Raw genomic sequence first — 17,254 nt, 5'->3', positions numbered from 1 at the left:
TCCTCTACCGGAGTCGTCTGCAAGCTTTGGCTCTCCAGATGTTTTTGACTACAACTCCCATCAGTCTTATTTATTTATTACATTTATATAGCGTGCAGGCAGCCCAGGGGCATTGTGGCGCTGTTACTTATAAGGGACCTTAGTTACAGGTACAGGTTGTGCCATGGGTTACAGTAAGGCAGGATCCTGTGTTAAGCGATAGGGAGTATCATACACCATAATACATCATACACCATAATACATCATACATGTTAGTCATGAGAGTTTAAACATGTGGGTTTGGTTAGGTGAACAAGGTCGTTTTTATGGCTTTGCGGAAAGCAGTCAGGGAGGGTTCAGCTGGCAGAGAGGTGGGAAGGGTGTTCCAATGTAAAGCAGCATGGTAGTGGAAGATGGCGCCACCTGCTCTAGCTCTTCTTACCCTGGGTACGGAGAGCATATTGGCATAGGGTGTCCGGGTGGGGCTTGTGGAGGTGACCGGGTGGATTCTCTGGGATAGGTACGCTGGGGCTGAGAGGTGGACGCATTGGTGGGTGATGCTCAGCGCTTTGAATATAAACCTTAGCAGGCAAAGTCAATGGTTCACGGTCATGGGATTTGTAGTTCAAAACCTCTGGAGAGCCACAGGTTGCTGACCTCTGCCTTATTTTCAAACTCGTATTTCGGAGGCATGGGAAAGTGGCTGTAATTCCATTACTGCCATCCATTTTCTGCCATTGTTTACTCCATATGGATAATTAATCACCCCCCCAAACCTCCTATGCCCTCCATTTCCCACTGCCCCCCGCCCAGGCATGTGCTTGGGGACAAGTCACAAATTGAGGAAACTCCTCTGCCTTTCATCTTAGCCAGAAGCTGGATACCATTGAAAGTTTGCATGAAAGTACAAGCTTATTGGCCCAGGGACACAGGTAAGGCCACCTAGATTTACAGTGGAAACAGAATCCGAGTTGCAACCCCCCCCCCCCCTCCACCCCCCACCGCTGCCAAGCATTGCTGACCATACAACAGGGACTGCTTCATGGACATTCCAATGTTGCTCCATTTCAGTTTCCAGAATCTCACCTGAGCAGAGATGGCTCCAAAAAACAGAAACTACCACCCAGAAGCCTGCCCACAACTTTACTTCCAAAGCCTACTTCACATTTCTGTCCTAGAGTTCCTGCCCTCTGCATGTGTCTGCGTTCTAGGGTGGTCCGCCTATGCTGCTGGCTCCAGGCACTACCTTACCAATGAGCAGCTAAGCAGGCGGGATTGGTCAGCTCCGCTCTCCCTTGCGTTCTCCTGTGGCCAAGGGTTCATCTTCCCCTGTGAGTCCCACAAACCCCTTCCAAGGTCTTTCAACCAGAAGGGTGGCATTCCACTCTAATGAGCCACTTCTTTTCATACTTCTCACTTGCCCAAGACCATCCCCAATACAGTCGGAGTAAGAGCAGAGCAATCTGTGTGCCGACTATCACAGCTGTGGGAGATTCCCTAACCCAGAAAATGTTCAATGCCAACTTGGAGAAGTTTTACATCCGATTTACCTGAACAATGTACTCTGCGTCCAGTGGCCGGTGGTTATTGAAGCTCTTGGAGCGCCCGGCAGCGGGTGTCCGCCGGGTCTGCGGGCTGTCTATCCTGCTCTTCATCGACGAGTGGCGGGTGATAGAGTTCATGCTCCCATGCCCACTGATTGAGCACTTATCCGGCGGGTCCTTGAGAAGACTTTGGCTCATGATTGGCTGAGATGATGGGCGGGAGCTGGTCACAGCTCCTGGTGATGACGGCTCTGAGGAGCACGCCGTTCCCTGAGTCCCGGCATGGCTGTCACTTTGCCGGAATGCTCTCCGGATGCTTCCAGACTCTGGCCTTTTCCTCTGCCTTGAAGGTAAAAAAAACATTTTGGATTAGAATTTTTTTTTTTAATGCTCAGATGTGCGAAGTAGGAGAAAACAAAAAGAAAAGCATACAAGATGCGGATACTGCAGAGACTGGGGGGTTTTCTTTCTTTTTTCAAAAATACACATAGAGCCACTGTTCAAACGTTTCCATTGGTAATTAATGGCCGATTATAATGTAGACTTTGAATGGATGTTTTTGTAATTTTCTATTTCAAGAACTATTTGAAAAATACTTTTTATAAGAAATGTCATAATTTTGTGGTTTTTGTCATGGTAACTTTTTTGGCCAGAATGGGGGCGACTCATAAGCTGGACAGGGAGTGACGGACCACAAGGTGCACAGTTCACTTTTGGGCAAGTTCGACTTTTCCTTTCCCGCCTTTCTTATGACTGGTGGCACGGAAGCAGGCACTGCATTAGGCAGCTCCCCTAAAAAGAGGGCCAGAGACAGTCATCAGGTTGGCGCTTCCTCTAACACCTTGACCACTAAACTCAGATAAGATCCTAGCTCGAGTTGCGAGTGTACACCTGAGCAAGTACTGTTGGAATTTTAGATAAAAAAAAAAAAATCAGACCTTGAGGCGGAGAATGTTGCAGATCATTTAAAAAACATCTGTTTTTAGTTAAAAAAATACATTTCTACTCATCAATCAATGAGTAGAACTTGATTTTGGGAACAATAGAAACACCCATACAAGAGACCTTGTACGTAGATCACCAGTCTTGCACAACAAGCGCTAGGTTACTGCATGCAGTCAGGTAATGGATGAGAAAGACGTGAGGTGAAAGGTAGGGTAGTGCCACGCGGCTCACAACTGCGACAAGGCCGTATCGTCTAAATGGTAGACCCGTGAGGTCAAAGTGTCTTTGCCAGCTGGAAGGAAGCAAGGAAGGAAGACAGACAGACAGACAGAGGTAGATGCGGCCCGTGGTGCAGTGAGCCTCACCTGCTCCGACGGTGCTGCAGCATCCACATCTTGGGAGTCCACTGCAAGCCTGGAGTCCAGTACGGTTGAGTACACGACTGGTCCACCAGCTTCGACTGTGCTTTCCACGGGGTCAATCAGCAATGGCGGCACGTCTACACACCGTGCCCGAATTCGCGCGGAACGGGGCGAGATCAAGTATTGGTGCCTCCTGGATGTAATGGACTGCATGTTCCAGTTGCTGATCTCCTGCCAATAGAGCACTCAGCGGCAGCTGCAAAACAATCCGATGCCTACGAAGATGGTGGCCAGCTGTGATGCCAACACTAGCATGGAGCCGCGAGTCGGCAGTGAAGAGTGGTGCGCATGTGCAGGAGAGGTAACGACATGAGGCAGGTCATCCAACCCCACAGTCCTCTCCAAGCCCAACTCCCAAGAGCACCAGACCACCACACCATAGGGATCAACTAGAGAAGTGCCCACAGGGTCCAAATCAGAAGGTTGGCATCAGCCATCGCACGAAAACAAAGCAGTTGTGATGTAGCAGAAGCAATACAGAAAGAAATAGAGAAATAAGAGTTGGGAGGAAAGGAACTAACCAGGAGAGAGAAAGCAACAGACTTCAGGGGTGTGAAGGCCCAGAAGAAGCAGAATGTACATATAGGGCAGACACAGAATGGAGCTGGAGAAGGACAAAAAGAGCAGAGAACAAGGAAAACCAACAAAGAAAAAGAGGGAAAAGAGATGGAGGAAAAGGAGAAAAGGGCTGAAGGGGTGGTGACAGAACAAACGGGACATTGTCAAGTGGGGAAGAGCAGACTAAAGAGGGAGAACGAGGGAAAAGGCAAGACCCAGCCGAGGAGGGTGAAGAGCAAAGATCTTTGCAAGGATAAAAAGTAGCAGCATTAAAAAGGGAGAGGAAAAGTTTACAAAAGGAATCTGGCTGAAGTGGAAGAATCACTCTTTGAGGAAGTTGGGCGTGGTGTACCCTATAGAAAGACCCCCACCCCCCTTCCTACAATGACCCTGAGGAAGGTAGCAAAAGGCATCCAAGGCAATAGGATCCAGAATGGACCACCATCCTAGAATAGAAGAGGGGCATACATAACCCAACCAAGATAGAGAAGGAAGAAGCTCGACCTGAAGTACCAACTTCGGTTGGGATGATAAACCTATGCAAGTATGTTCTCTGTAAAGCGCTTTGACTTAAGGTGCTATATAAATAACAAATCATTATCATTAAAAGGACGAAGAACATGAAAAAAAGAAAAGGGCACGGAGACAAGGAAAATGAGAGGAACCTGACCCAGCCAGACAAGTCTGAAGCCTTGCATCAACAAGAAAGCGATGAAAGGGATAGAGGGTGCAGGGACGTGTGTCCAGGGAGTGGTCAAATCGGGTGAAGTAATTGGGACGTTTCCCAGGGTGAAGATGAACCTGTGGGAGTGGCCAGGACAGCAACCCTAGGAGGGGAGGATCAGAAAGTGGGTCAGGGAGCAAGTTAGGCTGCAGACCAGCCTTTAGAGTGGCAGGGACACTAACCTGGAGAGACTATCCAAAAGTGTGGGTAAGGATTCAAAATTCCCCGCAACCTTGTGACTATTCTGAAAAACCATATGAATTCCTTTAAATAAGACCCCTGTGTAGGTGTCCTATATAACACTAGAAGAAGAGCAAATCACAGCGTTTCCTTACTTATTGATATTAGCCAAGTAGATATCTGCAACGTGACCTCCGCTGGGACAGGCCATTGTCGTTCTGGCAGTCACTTTTTCCTCTGGCGGTGGCTCAGGCGCGACCTCCAACTCCGATTTGGGGCTTGATCGCTCCAACGATGGGTCTTCACTAAATAGGAGTCAGACCAAAAAAAAAGAAAAGATAAGCCGAAGAAGTAATTTTCATTTCAGATGCTAAACCCAATACTACCTGAATTCCCTAATCTTGGGTCAACCCAACCCCGGCCTTCGACCGAGCCTATATTCTTCAATCTTTCTACTCTATCCGGACCTTCGTACAGGATTCCCCATCTTCATTACTTCCTCGACATAGAGTTTCAAACAAAAGCATCACTTTCCATTGAATCCAGTACATTCCCACTGATTAAAATTCCCAATCTGCCATCAAACCGGAAACTCAGTCTTTCCACAGAGGGCGCCAATCTTCCACTGGCCCTTTAACTGAACGCTCTCCACTTCCTCACGTCCGGAAACCAGTAACTTCTTAATTTTACATCACGTCTTGCACCCAGGACTTTCTGTGCATTTGCTTGTTCACCATCTCGTTATTCCCAGCGAGTCGAAACTGAAGTGCCACCTCTCATCACATTCACAATTTAGCCCAATCTATTCCAATCCATCCCTTCAAATTGAGATGTTCCAACTTCAACCCCCCACTCCAACCTGGGGATTCAAGCCCAGAACATCATCCTATATCATCCCAAATATAATTTACGCTTGCATTTCTTCCGGAAGCCAGCTCTCCGATTGTGGCCACTGCTCTTCCATCCCAACATCAACCTTTCCCTTTGACAAGCAGTATTATTTAAGTCTCTCAAATGCGTTCCGCAAGATGGCCTTTCGATTCGAGGTCCGAATTCCTAATTGCTTTCTCCACGGAGATCTTCAAAGAAGATTCTGTTCAGGCAATGCCTGGAGCCATGCTCTGTCCCTCACCTTCATTAGGCGCTCCATTCTAGCTGGGTTTTCATCCATCCATCCAGCCATCCAAAGACCCCAATTCTTTTTTTTCGATGGCACGGCTCTGAAACAACATTTCATCGAATCCGTCTTCAATTGACGTCCATCTTTCTCCATTTTGTACCGCAATCTTTTTTTATTTACTTTGATGGCCACATTATTAGTTGTGTGGACCTTTGAGTAGAACTACTGCCAGTGGTAAATACAAACACCCACCAGCGGCATTTCGGCAAGTCCACCTTAGTCACACAGAGGTACTATATCTGGAATACCGCCAGTAGTCATCCAGAAATATCACCTCCCCAGTGGTAAGCTTAAAGTTAATTTCGTTCCTACCCCTTTCAACCTTCAATGTGAAGCGGGTTTTGGAATATTTTTATTTCTTTTTATATATATATTTTTTTTTAATAGTGGGGTTCTCTCCCAACCTACTTCATGGAGGGCACCCCTATAACCTCCAACCCCCACCAATAGTCTACCCACCCTTGCCCAGCCGGGTACACCGTCATCCCTCTAAATGTACCCATCTATTTTACCCCCCCAAAGTAAATTGATACATAATAAATTTCCATAAAGTAATTTATTTCGATGAAACCACAATACATGGTTGCCGCTAGTCTTTCCACACCTCTTAAGTGGGCTTCAATTGGGCTCTGACACGTGTGTTCTTTCCCTGTAGCATTACCAAGGATTGGGGAAGATGATGGGGGAACTGAAACCATAATCAGATCCTGTCACTGGGGTCCCTTTGCCACTCCGGCACCTTCTAATGAGGTCACGCTGCTTTCGTTGCCCAAACGGCCTTCGACTTAGTGGTCTATGCTTTCTACTTTTTTTACGCTCAGTAATGGAAGTATGCAGAAAGTGGGGTGAGTAGGACACTGGGGGAGAACTTACCCATTGTGAACTTTGATGTACTGATGTGGGATGAGTCCCTCAATCCCGTTGAGCCGTCCGTCCCACCAGTCACTGGAGGCTCGGTGACACAGCAGAAGAGTTGCCCCCTTTTTAAATGACAGCTCCCGTGGGGTCCGCCCTGTGTAGTCAAACTTGGCGATGGCTTCCACTGGCTCACACTCTAACGGGGAAGGAAGAAGACAGACTCACCAACAGCTTCTAACAATAAAGACTGTCCGTTTAAAAAAAAAAAGAAAGAGCTTTATAAAAGGCACAGCGACTTAAAATCTAATCACAGGCAAAGGCGTTTCTAAGCTCATGTGCATGGACTAGTGGGTGGAACATGAGCCGTATTCTCCCTCTGCATCCGTACAAGATACCGTCTCATGAGACACTGCACAGGGCCATTACCATAAAACCTACACTAGATCGTACCCCACACCAAAGTAATCACTCAACCGCACAAGCCCAGTATGCGACAGCACTGCTCGCATCAGACATTCCATTCTCTATGAAACAAATCAAATAAGAGGTTTACATTAAGAAACAGTGGCAGCTTTAAATTCCCACTGCATATGGAGCTAGTTACTTACCTGTGACTCTTGTTCTCTAGCATGGGGTCTGGCATGGATTCACATGCTCATGAATATTCCCTGTCAGGCTTGAATCCTTGGTAAAAATTAAAGCAATTTCGCTTTAAAGCAAAACTGCTCGTCGCTTCTATAGCCTATTGCTGTCACTTTGGGTCATACTGCTCCAGTAGAATGCAGTAGAATCTTGCGTGGGTGTGGGTGGACCTCCACGTAGCAGCCCTGCCTATGTCGAGCAGGGGAACACCAGAGAGAAACACGGTTGTTGCTGCAATGCCTCTGGTGGAGTGGGCTCTCAGCCTGCCTGCAAGTGGTCTGTTGGCTAGATAATAGCAATGCGTGATGCAGCCAGAGAGCCACCTGGAGAAGAAAGCATTAGACGAGGTCTTCCTATGTGCCACAAGTCTGAAATTGACGAAAAGCAGAGGTTTTCGAAAGTCTTACTTCAAGGCATGCACAACATCCAGGGAACGCAAAGATCTTTCAGCAGGTGAAGAAGGGTTTGCAAAGGCTCGTTTAGATGAACGTTTGATGCGACCTTTGGCAGAAGGTAACAGGAGAGAGTCTGCATCTCCCCAACATGAATAGCTGAGGTGATAGCCACCAGGAAGGCGGTCTTCCAAGACAGAAACTTCAAGGAGGACTGATGCATAGGTTCAAACAGAGGCACCATCATTTTTGACAGCACCACATTTAGTTCCCATGCAAAGGGGCAGGAGCCTTCACCAGAGGGAATGTTCTGAAGAGGCCCTTCAGGAACTCCTTAACGAACCCGCGCAACCACAGGGAGAGCTTGTCTGTAGCCCGGGTGTACAGGGATAGGGCAACCAGGTGTACATTTATGGATGCATGGGCAGGGCCAGACTTGACGAGCGAGAGCAGGTAAGAAAAAAGCTATAGCACTGTAACGCGCAGCAGAGAATTCTTCTATGACTGCCACCACACTGGAAAGCGCTTCCACTTGCATTATTAGTAGGCTAGTGTTGAGGATGCCCTGGCCAAAATGCTTCTGCATTCTAGAAGCAGCGAGTAGTGTCCAATCTCTAGGGCTGCAGGAGCCAGGGCGAAAGGCTCAGATATGCAGAGTCCTGGTGCAGGATTGACCCTCCTCTGGATAGCTGACTTGGAAGTGCAGGCAGTGTGATGGCTGGGACCACTGACAGATGGAGAAGGTCTGATTACCAGATCTGCCTGGGTCACACTGGTGCAATGAGGAACATCCTGCAGTGGCAACGTCCGAGTGTGTTGATCACTCGTAGCAACAGAGGAATCAGCGGGAAGGCATACAGTAAGAGGTCCTCCAAAGGGAACAAGATGGTGTCCCCCACACTACCTGGCTGAGGATATCTGCTGTCAAACTGTAGAGCAGCGTCCCAGGGCCATAGATTCCGCGCCTCCCGAGTGAGAACGTGGGAGCACATCCTGCCCTGCTTTCTGATGTAAAACATGGTGGTGGTGGTGTTGTTGTACGTGAAGACCTGCACCACCTTCCCCTGGTGCTGAGGCTGCAAAGACTTTAGAGCCCGGAAGACTGCCAGTAGTGCGCGAGGATACTGATGTGCAACTCCCTTTGACCCGGGAGCCAGTGGCCTTTAGCGCAGGATTGGCCTGTGTGGGTGCCCCAACCTTATAATTAATTGGTTATTTATAACGCGCATAATACCCAGAGGTTTTCAAGCGCGGACCCAGGGATCCAACCTGTGTTGCTCTGCGTCATCTTGCTTCTAAGGCAAGCACTTTGGCCCTGAGCCATCCTCCCGAGACCTTCCGAAGAGGCATTGGTCGTGACTGTCCCGATACGCAGGGTTCTGAAAGGGAGCAAACTGCAAGAGATGAGAGCGAATGGACCACCAATGCAGGGCCCGACGGAATGCCAGATTAAGGGCGATCTTGTCGGTCCACAAGCCTATGATCTGTTTTAATCTGGCATCCAGGAATTCTTGAAGTGGTCTCATCTAAAGTCTGCAGTGAGGAACCAGATGAATACAAGAGGACATCATCCCCAAGAGTGACTTCATGGACCGACTGTTGCAATCTTGGCTGCCGACAGCCGCTGCACCCTCTCCAGGATGGGCTTTATCCTGTCTATGGACAGTGTTGCCAGACAGGTGACAGTGTTGAGGCGTGAACCCAGGAATAGCGCGTTCTGGGACGGCACAACACAAGATTTGGGATCATTTATGGACAATGCCAGAAAAGCAAGGGTCTGGATAGTTTCCGCTGTATGCCGTACTGTCATTTCTTAAGAGATCTGATTGACCAATCATCTAGGTAAGGAGAGGCATAGTTTCACTTGTGACCCAGGTGTGCTGCCACCGGAGTGAGACACTTGGTGAAAACTCTCGGGGCCGACTTCAGGCCTAACCGAAGGCTTTGACCAGGCAATGCTTTCCCTGAAGCAGGAACATCTGGTGTTTGCAATGAACGGGAATGTGGAAGTTGAGGGTCGCCAGGAAATCTCCTTCCTCCTGTTGGTCGAGCACATGCTGTAACGCGACCATTATGAACTTCTGAGACTTGAGGAATTTGTTGAGGAATTGCAAATCTAGAATGGGTCTCCACCCTCTGGACCTTTTACGCTAGAAAATATCCCGAGTACACTGCGGAGCCCCGAAGGCACTGAGGGACTGGCTCTATTGCGCCCTTGTTCAGCATGGCTTGAATATCCTTTTGCAACTGTTCTACATTCTGTCCTTATCTGGGGACAGGAGGAATGTAAGGGCATGTGTACTGAATTCCAGAGAGTGTCCCACTTGAAGGATATCAAGCACCCATTTGTCTGTGGAGATGTTGCGCCACTGGTCGACAAAATGTGATAAACCGCCTCCCACTGTGATGTGGAACTGAGGGCGAGGGCCCTCAGCCAGGTTAGGCTTTCTTTGGCATGCGCGTTCGGGATGCTGGAGTGCAGCGAAGCTGGTTGCCACTTGTGTAGGCCTGGGAAAGTCTCCTATATGCCTCCTGGTTGGTTGAACGGGAGGGCTGGTAATAGGGCGAGGTGAATCGTTTGGAGGACCTGGAAACCTTCTCTTTAGAGGAGTGAAAGTATGGCCTCCTCTGCTGGAGGGTTCCCATTGAACATGCCATCTCTGTCCATTTTTATGGCTTGCAGGACGTCATCAACTGCCTTCCCAAACAGACTGTCACCGTCAAACGGCATGTCAACCACTTTTATTTCCACATCTATGTGGAAGTTAGTGGCTTTGAGCCAACCTTGTCAGTGGAGGGCCACTCATTGCCCATTTGCCTAAAACCCAAGTTAGCGACGTCCAGGGCAATGATAATTGCATAGTCGGAACAAGTTACTTACCTGTAACTGTTGTTCTCCAGCATGGGTCTGGCATGGATTCACATGCTCATGAATATTCCCCGTCGTCAGGCTGGGAATCGTCGGTAAAGAAAAAAAATCAGTATCAGTTTCGTTTCTGATCTGTCTTTCTTAGTAGTAACCAATCACTGATCTCTGGGTCATACTGCCCCCAGCCAATGACTGCCCTCTCCCTAAGCCCCGCCACTGGCAGCCATCCTCAGATTTGGTAGCACGGAAAGTGGCAGTATGACCAAGTGAAGAGCCACAGAGGGGTAGGTGGGAGGGTTCGCATGCTCATGAATAAAAGAATACATAGCAGTATACACATGCACAACCACGGGAGGTGGCAAAGGCTCAACATTAAGCATTACATCCAAAACTCAACATTAACCAATTCTTAGCTCCTCACCAGGCTCACCTTAGGCGAACAGGTTGCGCAGCACTGCTTGGCCGACCATGGACTCCTCCCTGGAGTCCCGATCGACGCAGTAGAATCTTGTGAAGGTGTGTGTCGACCTCCACGTAGCAGCCCTGCAGATGTCCAGCAGGGGCACACCAGACAGGAACGCCGTGGTAGCAGCGATCGCTGTGGTCGAATGGGCTTCGAACGGCCGGGCAGCGGTCGGTTTGCCAAACGGTGACAGTGCATGATGCAGCCAGAGAGCCATCTGGAAATGGAAGTCTTCGAGAGAGCCTTCCCTTGATTCACAGACCCAAAGTTCACAAACAGTTGTGACGTCTTCCGAAAACTCTTGGTGCGGTCAACGTAGAACTTCAGCGCTCTAGCTTCATCCAGCGAGTGCAAAGTCCTCTCTGCCGGTGTTGAAGGCGACGGGAAGAAAACTGGTAACACCAAGGGCTCGTTGAGGTGGAAGTCCGACGGCACCTTGGGCATGAAGGAGGGGTGCGTCCTCAGCACCACCCTTGTGTCATGAAAAGTCAAATATGGAGGCTTGCAAGATAGGGCTTGGATCTCTCCCACTCGTCGTGCGGAGGTGATGGCCACGAGGAACGCTATCTTCCATGACAGGAACTTCAAAGGCGCCAAATGCATAGGCTCGAATGGGGCCCCCCCATGAGCCTGGTCAGCACCACATTAAGCTCCCACGCCGGGGCAGGAGCCTTCACCGGCAGGAACGATCGGAATAGTCCCTTCATAAATTCCTTCACCAGGCGATGAGACCACAAGGACGCCCGTCCCGTAGTCCTGGTATATCGGGAGATGGCAGCCAGATGTATTTTGATGGAGGCGTGAGCCAGACCAGCTTTGGCCAGCGACAGTAGGTACGGCAGTACTTGAGGGGCCGTAATCCGCAGAGGGTTAATCTTCTGTGCACGGCACCAGACAGAGAACCTCTTCCACTTATGACCGTAACACTGAGGACGCCATGGCTTTTGCAAGAACCTCTCTGCAGTCAACCGGGATATCGTACCCTCCAAACTCTAGTGCTGCAGGAGCCAGGCCTGCAAGTACAGCGACTGTGCCACTGTGGGTCGTGATGGAGAATGGCGCCTCCTTTTCTGGAGAGAAGATCCGCGTCCACCGGCAGCTTGACTGGTGGGGACGTTGACAAGTCCAGAAGGTCCGGGAACCAGATCTGCCTCGGCCACACCGGTGCGACGAGTATCATTCTGCACCTGTACTTCTTGAGCTGGTTGATGAGGCGGAGCAGCAACGGCAACGGAGGGAACGCGCATAGAAACAGGCCGTCCCAGAGGAACGAGAAAGCATCGCCCATGCTCCTCGGGTGCGGGAACCTGCTGGCGAACCTCTGGCACTTGGAGTTCGTCGCCATCACAAAAAGGTCGATCCGGGGTTTGCCCCATCGTCGAAAGAGCCAATCCACCTGGTCTTGACGTAGTTCCCACTCAAGGCACGAGCGCAGCTCCCTGCTGAGTGAGTCGTCGATGGTGTTTTTTATTCCTGCCAAGTGGAAGGGAACCAGAAACATCCCCAGGGCGACGGCCCAGTGCCACAGATCCTGGGCCTACTTGGATAGGGCTGGGGATATGGTGCCCCCCTGCTTCCGTATGTAGAACATTGTAGTGGTGTTGTCGGTGAAGATCCTCACCACTTTGTCCTTGAGGGACGGAAGAAACGACTTGAGCGCCCAGAACACTGCTCGGAGCTCCAGAATGTTGCTGTGGAGAGTCCTCTCCTCCGTGAGCCAAAGGCCTCTTGCGTGGAGATCTCTGGTGTGGGCCCCCCAACCCTCCAGAGAGGCGTCCGTTGTCACCGTCTCCTGAAACGCTGGGGTTTGAAAGTCCGTGCCTGTAGTGAGGTGAGCACGGGTACCCCATCATACGATCGCCCGATGGAACTCCTCGTCGGGAGGGATCCTGTCCTCGAAGCAGCCCGTCGCCTGAAACCAGCGGGCGTCGAGGAACTCCTGTAGCGGACGCATCCGAAGTCTGCAAAGGGGTACAAGATAGATGCATGAGGACATCATCCCGAGGAGGGACTTGATGGACCTCACCCTGGCCATGTCCGTGGCTAGCAGGCACCTCACCTTGCCCAGCATGGTCTTCGTCCTCTCCTCTGACAGGGAGGCCAATTGCCCCACTGTATCGAGCTTCGCTCCCAGAAACAGTGCTACTTGCGACGGAACCAGTTGGGATTTGGGGTAGTTGATGGCGAAACCCAGTTCCGTGAGCAGCCGGACGGTCCTCGCTGTGTGTTCGACGGCGAGTTCTCTTGTGCTTGTCCGGATTAGCCAGTCGTCCAGGTAGGGGTAGACGTGGATCCCCTGCAGGCGCAGTCGCGCCGCCACTGGTGCCAGGCACTTGGTGAATACCCTGGGTGCCGACTTTAATCCGAACGGTAAGGCTCTGAATTGGTAGTGGCGTCCCTGAACCACTAACCTGAGAAACTTCCTGTGCCCTTTTAGAATGGGGATATGGAAGTAGACATCCTCCAGGTCCAACGACGATAGGAAGTCGCCCTCCTCCAGCTGTCCCAGCACGTGCTGGAGGGTGACCATCCTGAATTTCTGCGCCTTGATGTATTTGTTTAACCGACGCAGGTCCAGGATGGGGCGCCAACCACCTGTCTTCTTTCCGACGGGGAAGTACCTTGAGGACACTCCGGAGCCTCCTGGGGAGGAGCCGATGGCACCTTTCTTGAGCATCGCCCTTACCTCCAACAGGAGTTGAGGGACGTGATTCTCCTTCCTGGCCACAGGAGGAATGCGAGGACACTTCTTTTGGCATTCCAGCGAGTGCCCGTTGGTCAGGGTGTCCAGCACCCAACGGTCGGTGCAGATGGACTCCCACACGCTGACGAACTTCGTCAGCCGGCCTCCCACCGGGGTGCTTCAGTGGGGGCCCGACGACACGGCTGGGTCAGTCTTGCTTGGAGGCGGCCTTGCCGCCTTGGTGACGATGGCGGGATCCCCCTTGCTTGCTGCGACCTCTGTAGGCCTCCTGGGAAGAGGAGCGGGCCGCCTGGCGGTATGTGGAAGAGCCACCGCTGGATCGTTTGGAGGCACCCTGTCTGCCTCTGGAGTTCCGAAAGGGCTGTCGTCGTTGAAGTACCCCTAGGGCCCGGGCCATCTCCGAGTCGGTCTTGATGGCCTGGAGAGACTCGTCCACCACCTTATCAAAAAGTTTGTTGCCGTCGAACGGCATATCCAACATTCTAGTCCGGACGTCCTGGCGAAAGTCTGTCGCCTTGAGCCATCCTCGTCGTCCGAGGCAAACTTCATTGCCCAGTTGGCGAAATCCGGTATCGGCAATGTCCGTTGCCACCGTTATGGCGTGATCCCACGCCACCTCGCCTTCCTGCAGAATTTGTAGGTGCTCCGCCCTCTTGTCGTCAGGTAGGAAGTCTAGCAGGGGAGCTATCTTGAACCAGAGCTCCCTGTCGTAGCGGGCCACGATCGCTAAGGCATTGGCCGCCTTAATAGTCGTCGTCGCCGCCGACAAGATGACTCGTCGTCCCATGGAGTCCAACTTCTTGCCCTCACTGTCCGGCGGGGAAGGGGAAGTTGAAGCCGCCGCACCCGCTGCTTTCTTCTTAGCCGCTGCCGAGACGACAGAGTCCGGCATGGGCTGGGCCCTGAGGCACAAGGGGGCGGCATCGGGGACTCAGTACTTCTTCTCGTACCTGTCCCTCTTGGCGGGTGTCGTGGAAGGGTTCTTGAGGACAGCAAGCCCCTCGTCCCAGATGTCGTCGAGCAAAGGCACCACGAGGACCGTCTTCCTCTTGGCCTCTCGTCGTTGGTAAAGAAACCCTTCCTTTTTTTGTTCTTCAGGGCAGAGCTGGAAGAGCTCGGAGGCCCTGGTTATCATGGCGTGAAAGGAGCCAATTTCGTCAGCTGGAGAAGCTCGAGGGGGGGTGATGAAGGGATGTCCGCTGTGTCATCGCCGCCGTCGTCGTCGTCCGTCCCCTTCGCTGTATCCGTTGCCGTATCCTCTCTAGGGTCTGGCGAGGGGGAGGAGGGGTCCACAGGCCTCGCGGGCACGAAGGGCGGAGAGGGGTGGACTCTCCTCCGCTTGTTCGGAGGGTTTCCCGACGGGCCTGGTTCTGGATCCTCCGTCGGGGTCCGTGGTAATCTCTTCCTTATCTCGGTACATAAGGATTGGATCGCCAACAAAATGGCCGCCGAGCTATCCTGGGGTTCGGGTAATGGCTGCGACAGACGGGATGGCCGCTGCACTGGGCCCCTCTTCGTCGCTATCTTCGATCACGTCAGCGGGGACCGTCCCCTGGGATCGAACCTTCTCGAACCTCTCGTTGAGGCCCTTCTCGGTTTCCACCAGCTCCTCCTCAGAGGCTGATTCCGAGTCTGTAATGGCCACCGCCCCCCCCCCCCCTCTTTTTCCACCGAGGACTCCACGGAGGTCTTAATGATGGGCTGGAAAGAGGATTCCCTCCGCGTTGACAGGGATACTCTGGGCCCAGAGGCCGTTTCCACTGGCGTAGTCTCAGCCGGCTTTGACAGGGTCGCAGCGACCACTTCGATAGAAGCCTTTGCCGGCTGGATCAAAGCCCTCACCACCTTTGGTGCGTCCTGGGCCTTCGCCTTGGGGGGAGGGTCAGCGCCTTGCTCCCCCTTCGAGATCGACCGGAGCCGCTCCAGCAGCTTACCCGGGTTCTCGGACTTCCTCTTCCCCGAACCAGAGCGCTGGCTCGTGGTTGAACGTTCCAGGGAAGTCGCGCCCTGCCTGGCAGCGGAAGAGCCCGACCTTTCGGCGCTCCCGGTGCCCGCGGACTCCCGGTGCTTGGCCTTCTGTTGGGCCCCCATCGCCGTGGGCGCCCTCACAGGACTTAGAAGCCCGCTCAGACTTTTTCTTCGCCTTCTCACCTGCTGTGCCCTTCTCCAGCCAGGCGGCGAAGCGGGAACGATGATCTTGTTTGGTCCGTTCCGAAAGGTTCTTGCAGAACGCACAGTCCTTCTCCACGTGCGTCTTGTCCTCATGAAGGCAGTAGAGACATTGCGAATGCTCGTCCTTCTTGAAAACGTTTTGTAATCTGCATCCAGGGCAGCACCTGAACAGCTTGGATCCGGGCGTCGAGCTTCCCTTGTCCTGGGCCATGTCCGTTAAGGTAGGCCGCAGATATCCGGAATCCTCCAAGAAGCGTAAACTCGACAAAAACTTCACCCTTGAGGGGCATAGAAGAATTCCGAAACAGGTCCCCGTTATCGGAAGTAGAAACGGTGGAGTTTGAGGCTCGATTAAACCGAAAAAATGAGAAAATCTCCTGAAAAAGCACGAAAACGCAGTAAAAACTCGAGAGCTAAAGCACGAGGACTCCCAACACTTGAGCGTGCGGTAAAAATCTGAGGATGGCTGCCAGAGGCGGGGCTTAGGGAGAGGGCAGTCATTGGCTGGGGGCAGTATGACCCAGAGATCAGTGATTGGTTACTACTAAGAAAGATAGATCAGAAACGAAACGGATACTGATTTTTTCTTCACCGAGGATTCCCAGCCTGACGACGGGGAATATTCATGAGCATGTGAATCCATGCCAGACCCCATGCTGGAGAAAGAGGCTACCTCCCTTGCATGGAACAAAGCCAGCACCTCAGCCTTCTTGTCTTTGGTGAAATAGTCAAGGATGGGCCCCAACTTATACCAAAGCTCTGTCGTACCATGAGAGAATGTCGAAGGTGATGGCGGCCTAGATGGTAGATGGCGCTGCCGTGATGATAGGCTTGCCAGTCGCATCTCGCTTCTTACCCTCCTGATCAGGAGGAACCATAGAAGAGGAAGAAGGATTAGAGGACCCCTTTCTAGCCGCAGCAGAAATAACAGAGTCCGGTGATAGCAGAGATCTGAGGCACAGGGCCGTGTCTCGGACCCAGTATTTTGTCACCAAATTAGCCCTTTTCACCAGTCCACATGATCAACAGGCCAGCCTCCCAAATTTCCTCCGGAAGGGGAACTGACACAATATGGAGGTGGTGACTAGTGGATGGGATTTAAGTCGTCGATGGAAGACCAGTCTTCATGGACGTAGTCATCGACGGGGCTATGGACTTGGCAGCTGAGATCTCGGACGGGGTCTGTGATGACGTCGTCGACGGTGAAGCCGCTGATGGGTCTTATGGCTGTTCTTCTGAGTCTTGGATGAGAAGGCCTGGCATATAGAACATCCGTCAGCATTGTGGGCAGGATGTAGGCAGTAGGTGCACTTAAGTTGCCGATCTTTGATAAAGATGTTTTTCAGGCCACAATATTCGCAGGCCTTGAAGAGGCTTTTCCACATACCTTCTGCCATAGTGTGAACAAGGGTCAAGCTTTGGCTTGCAGCTGCCCAGGATGCACAGATCTGACAATGCAAGGATCTCGTTTGGAAAACAGGTTCCCGCAGTCAGTAGTCAAAGCGACCAAAAAAAAGGAAGAAAAAAAAAAAACACAAATGGTTTTCTCGCTAAAATAAGCAAAAAATGATCAGTATTTCGAGGAGCAAAACATGGGGACTCCCAACACGAAAACGTGCCGT

The 17,254-nt window shown here is 51.7% G+C and overlaps 1 protein-coding gene across 2 annotated transcripts in view; it reads right to left on the bottom strand.

Moving 5' to 3' along the window:
* The window catches only part of SRGAP2 (SLIT-ROBO Rho GTPase activating protein 2), a 400,495-nt gene that overhangs the window by 29,872 nt on the left and 353,369 nt on the right, over positions 1–17,254 (bottom strand). For both annotated transcript variants that reach the window (XM_069633174.1, XM_069633175.1), the window contains 3 exons: positions 6,406–6,586; positions 4,508–4,657; positions 1,530–1,866 (listed from right to left, as the gene is read on the bottom strand). In XM_069633174.1, the coding sequence (XP_069489275.1) occupies positions 1,530–1,866; positions 4,508–4,657; positions 6,406–6,586 (668 nt within the window). The remainder of the gene's footprint in view (positions 1–1,529; positions 1,867–4,507; positions 4,658–6,405; positions 6,587–17,254) is intronic.

The sequence above is a fragment of the Ambystoma mexicanum genome, chromosome 13, assembly GCF_040938575.1.
Source record: "Ambystoma mexicanum isolate Mex_15411 chromosome 13, UKY_AmexF1_1, whole genome shotgun sequence".
In the NCBI taxonomy this organism is placed as follows: domain Eukaryota; kingdom Metazoa; phylum Chordata; class Amphibia; order Caudata; family Ambystomatidae; genus Ambystoma; species Ambystoma mexicanum.
Note: the sequence above shows the minus strand (reverse complement) of the source record. Positions and strands in the feature narration are given on the sequence as shown.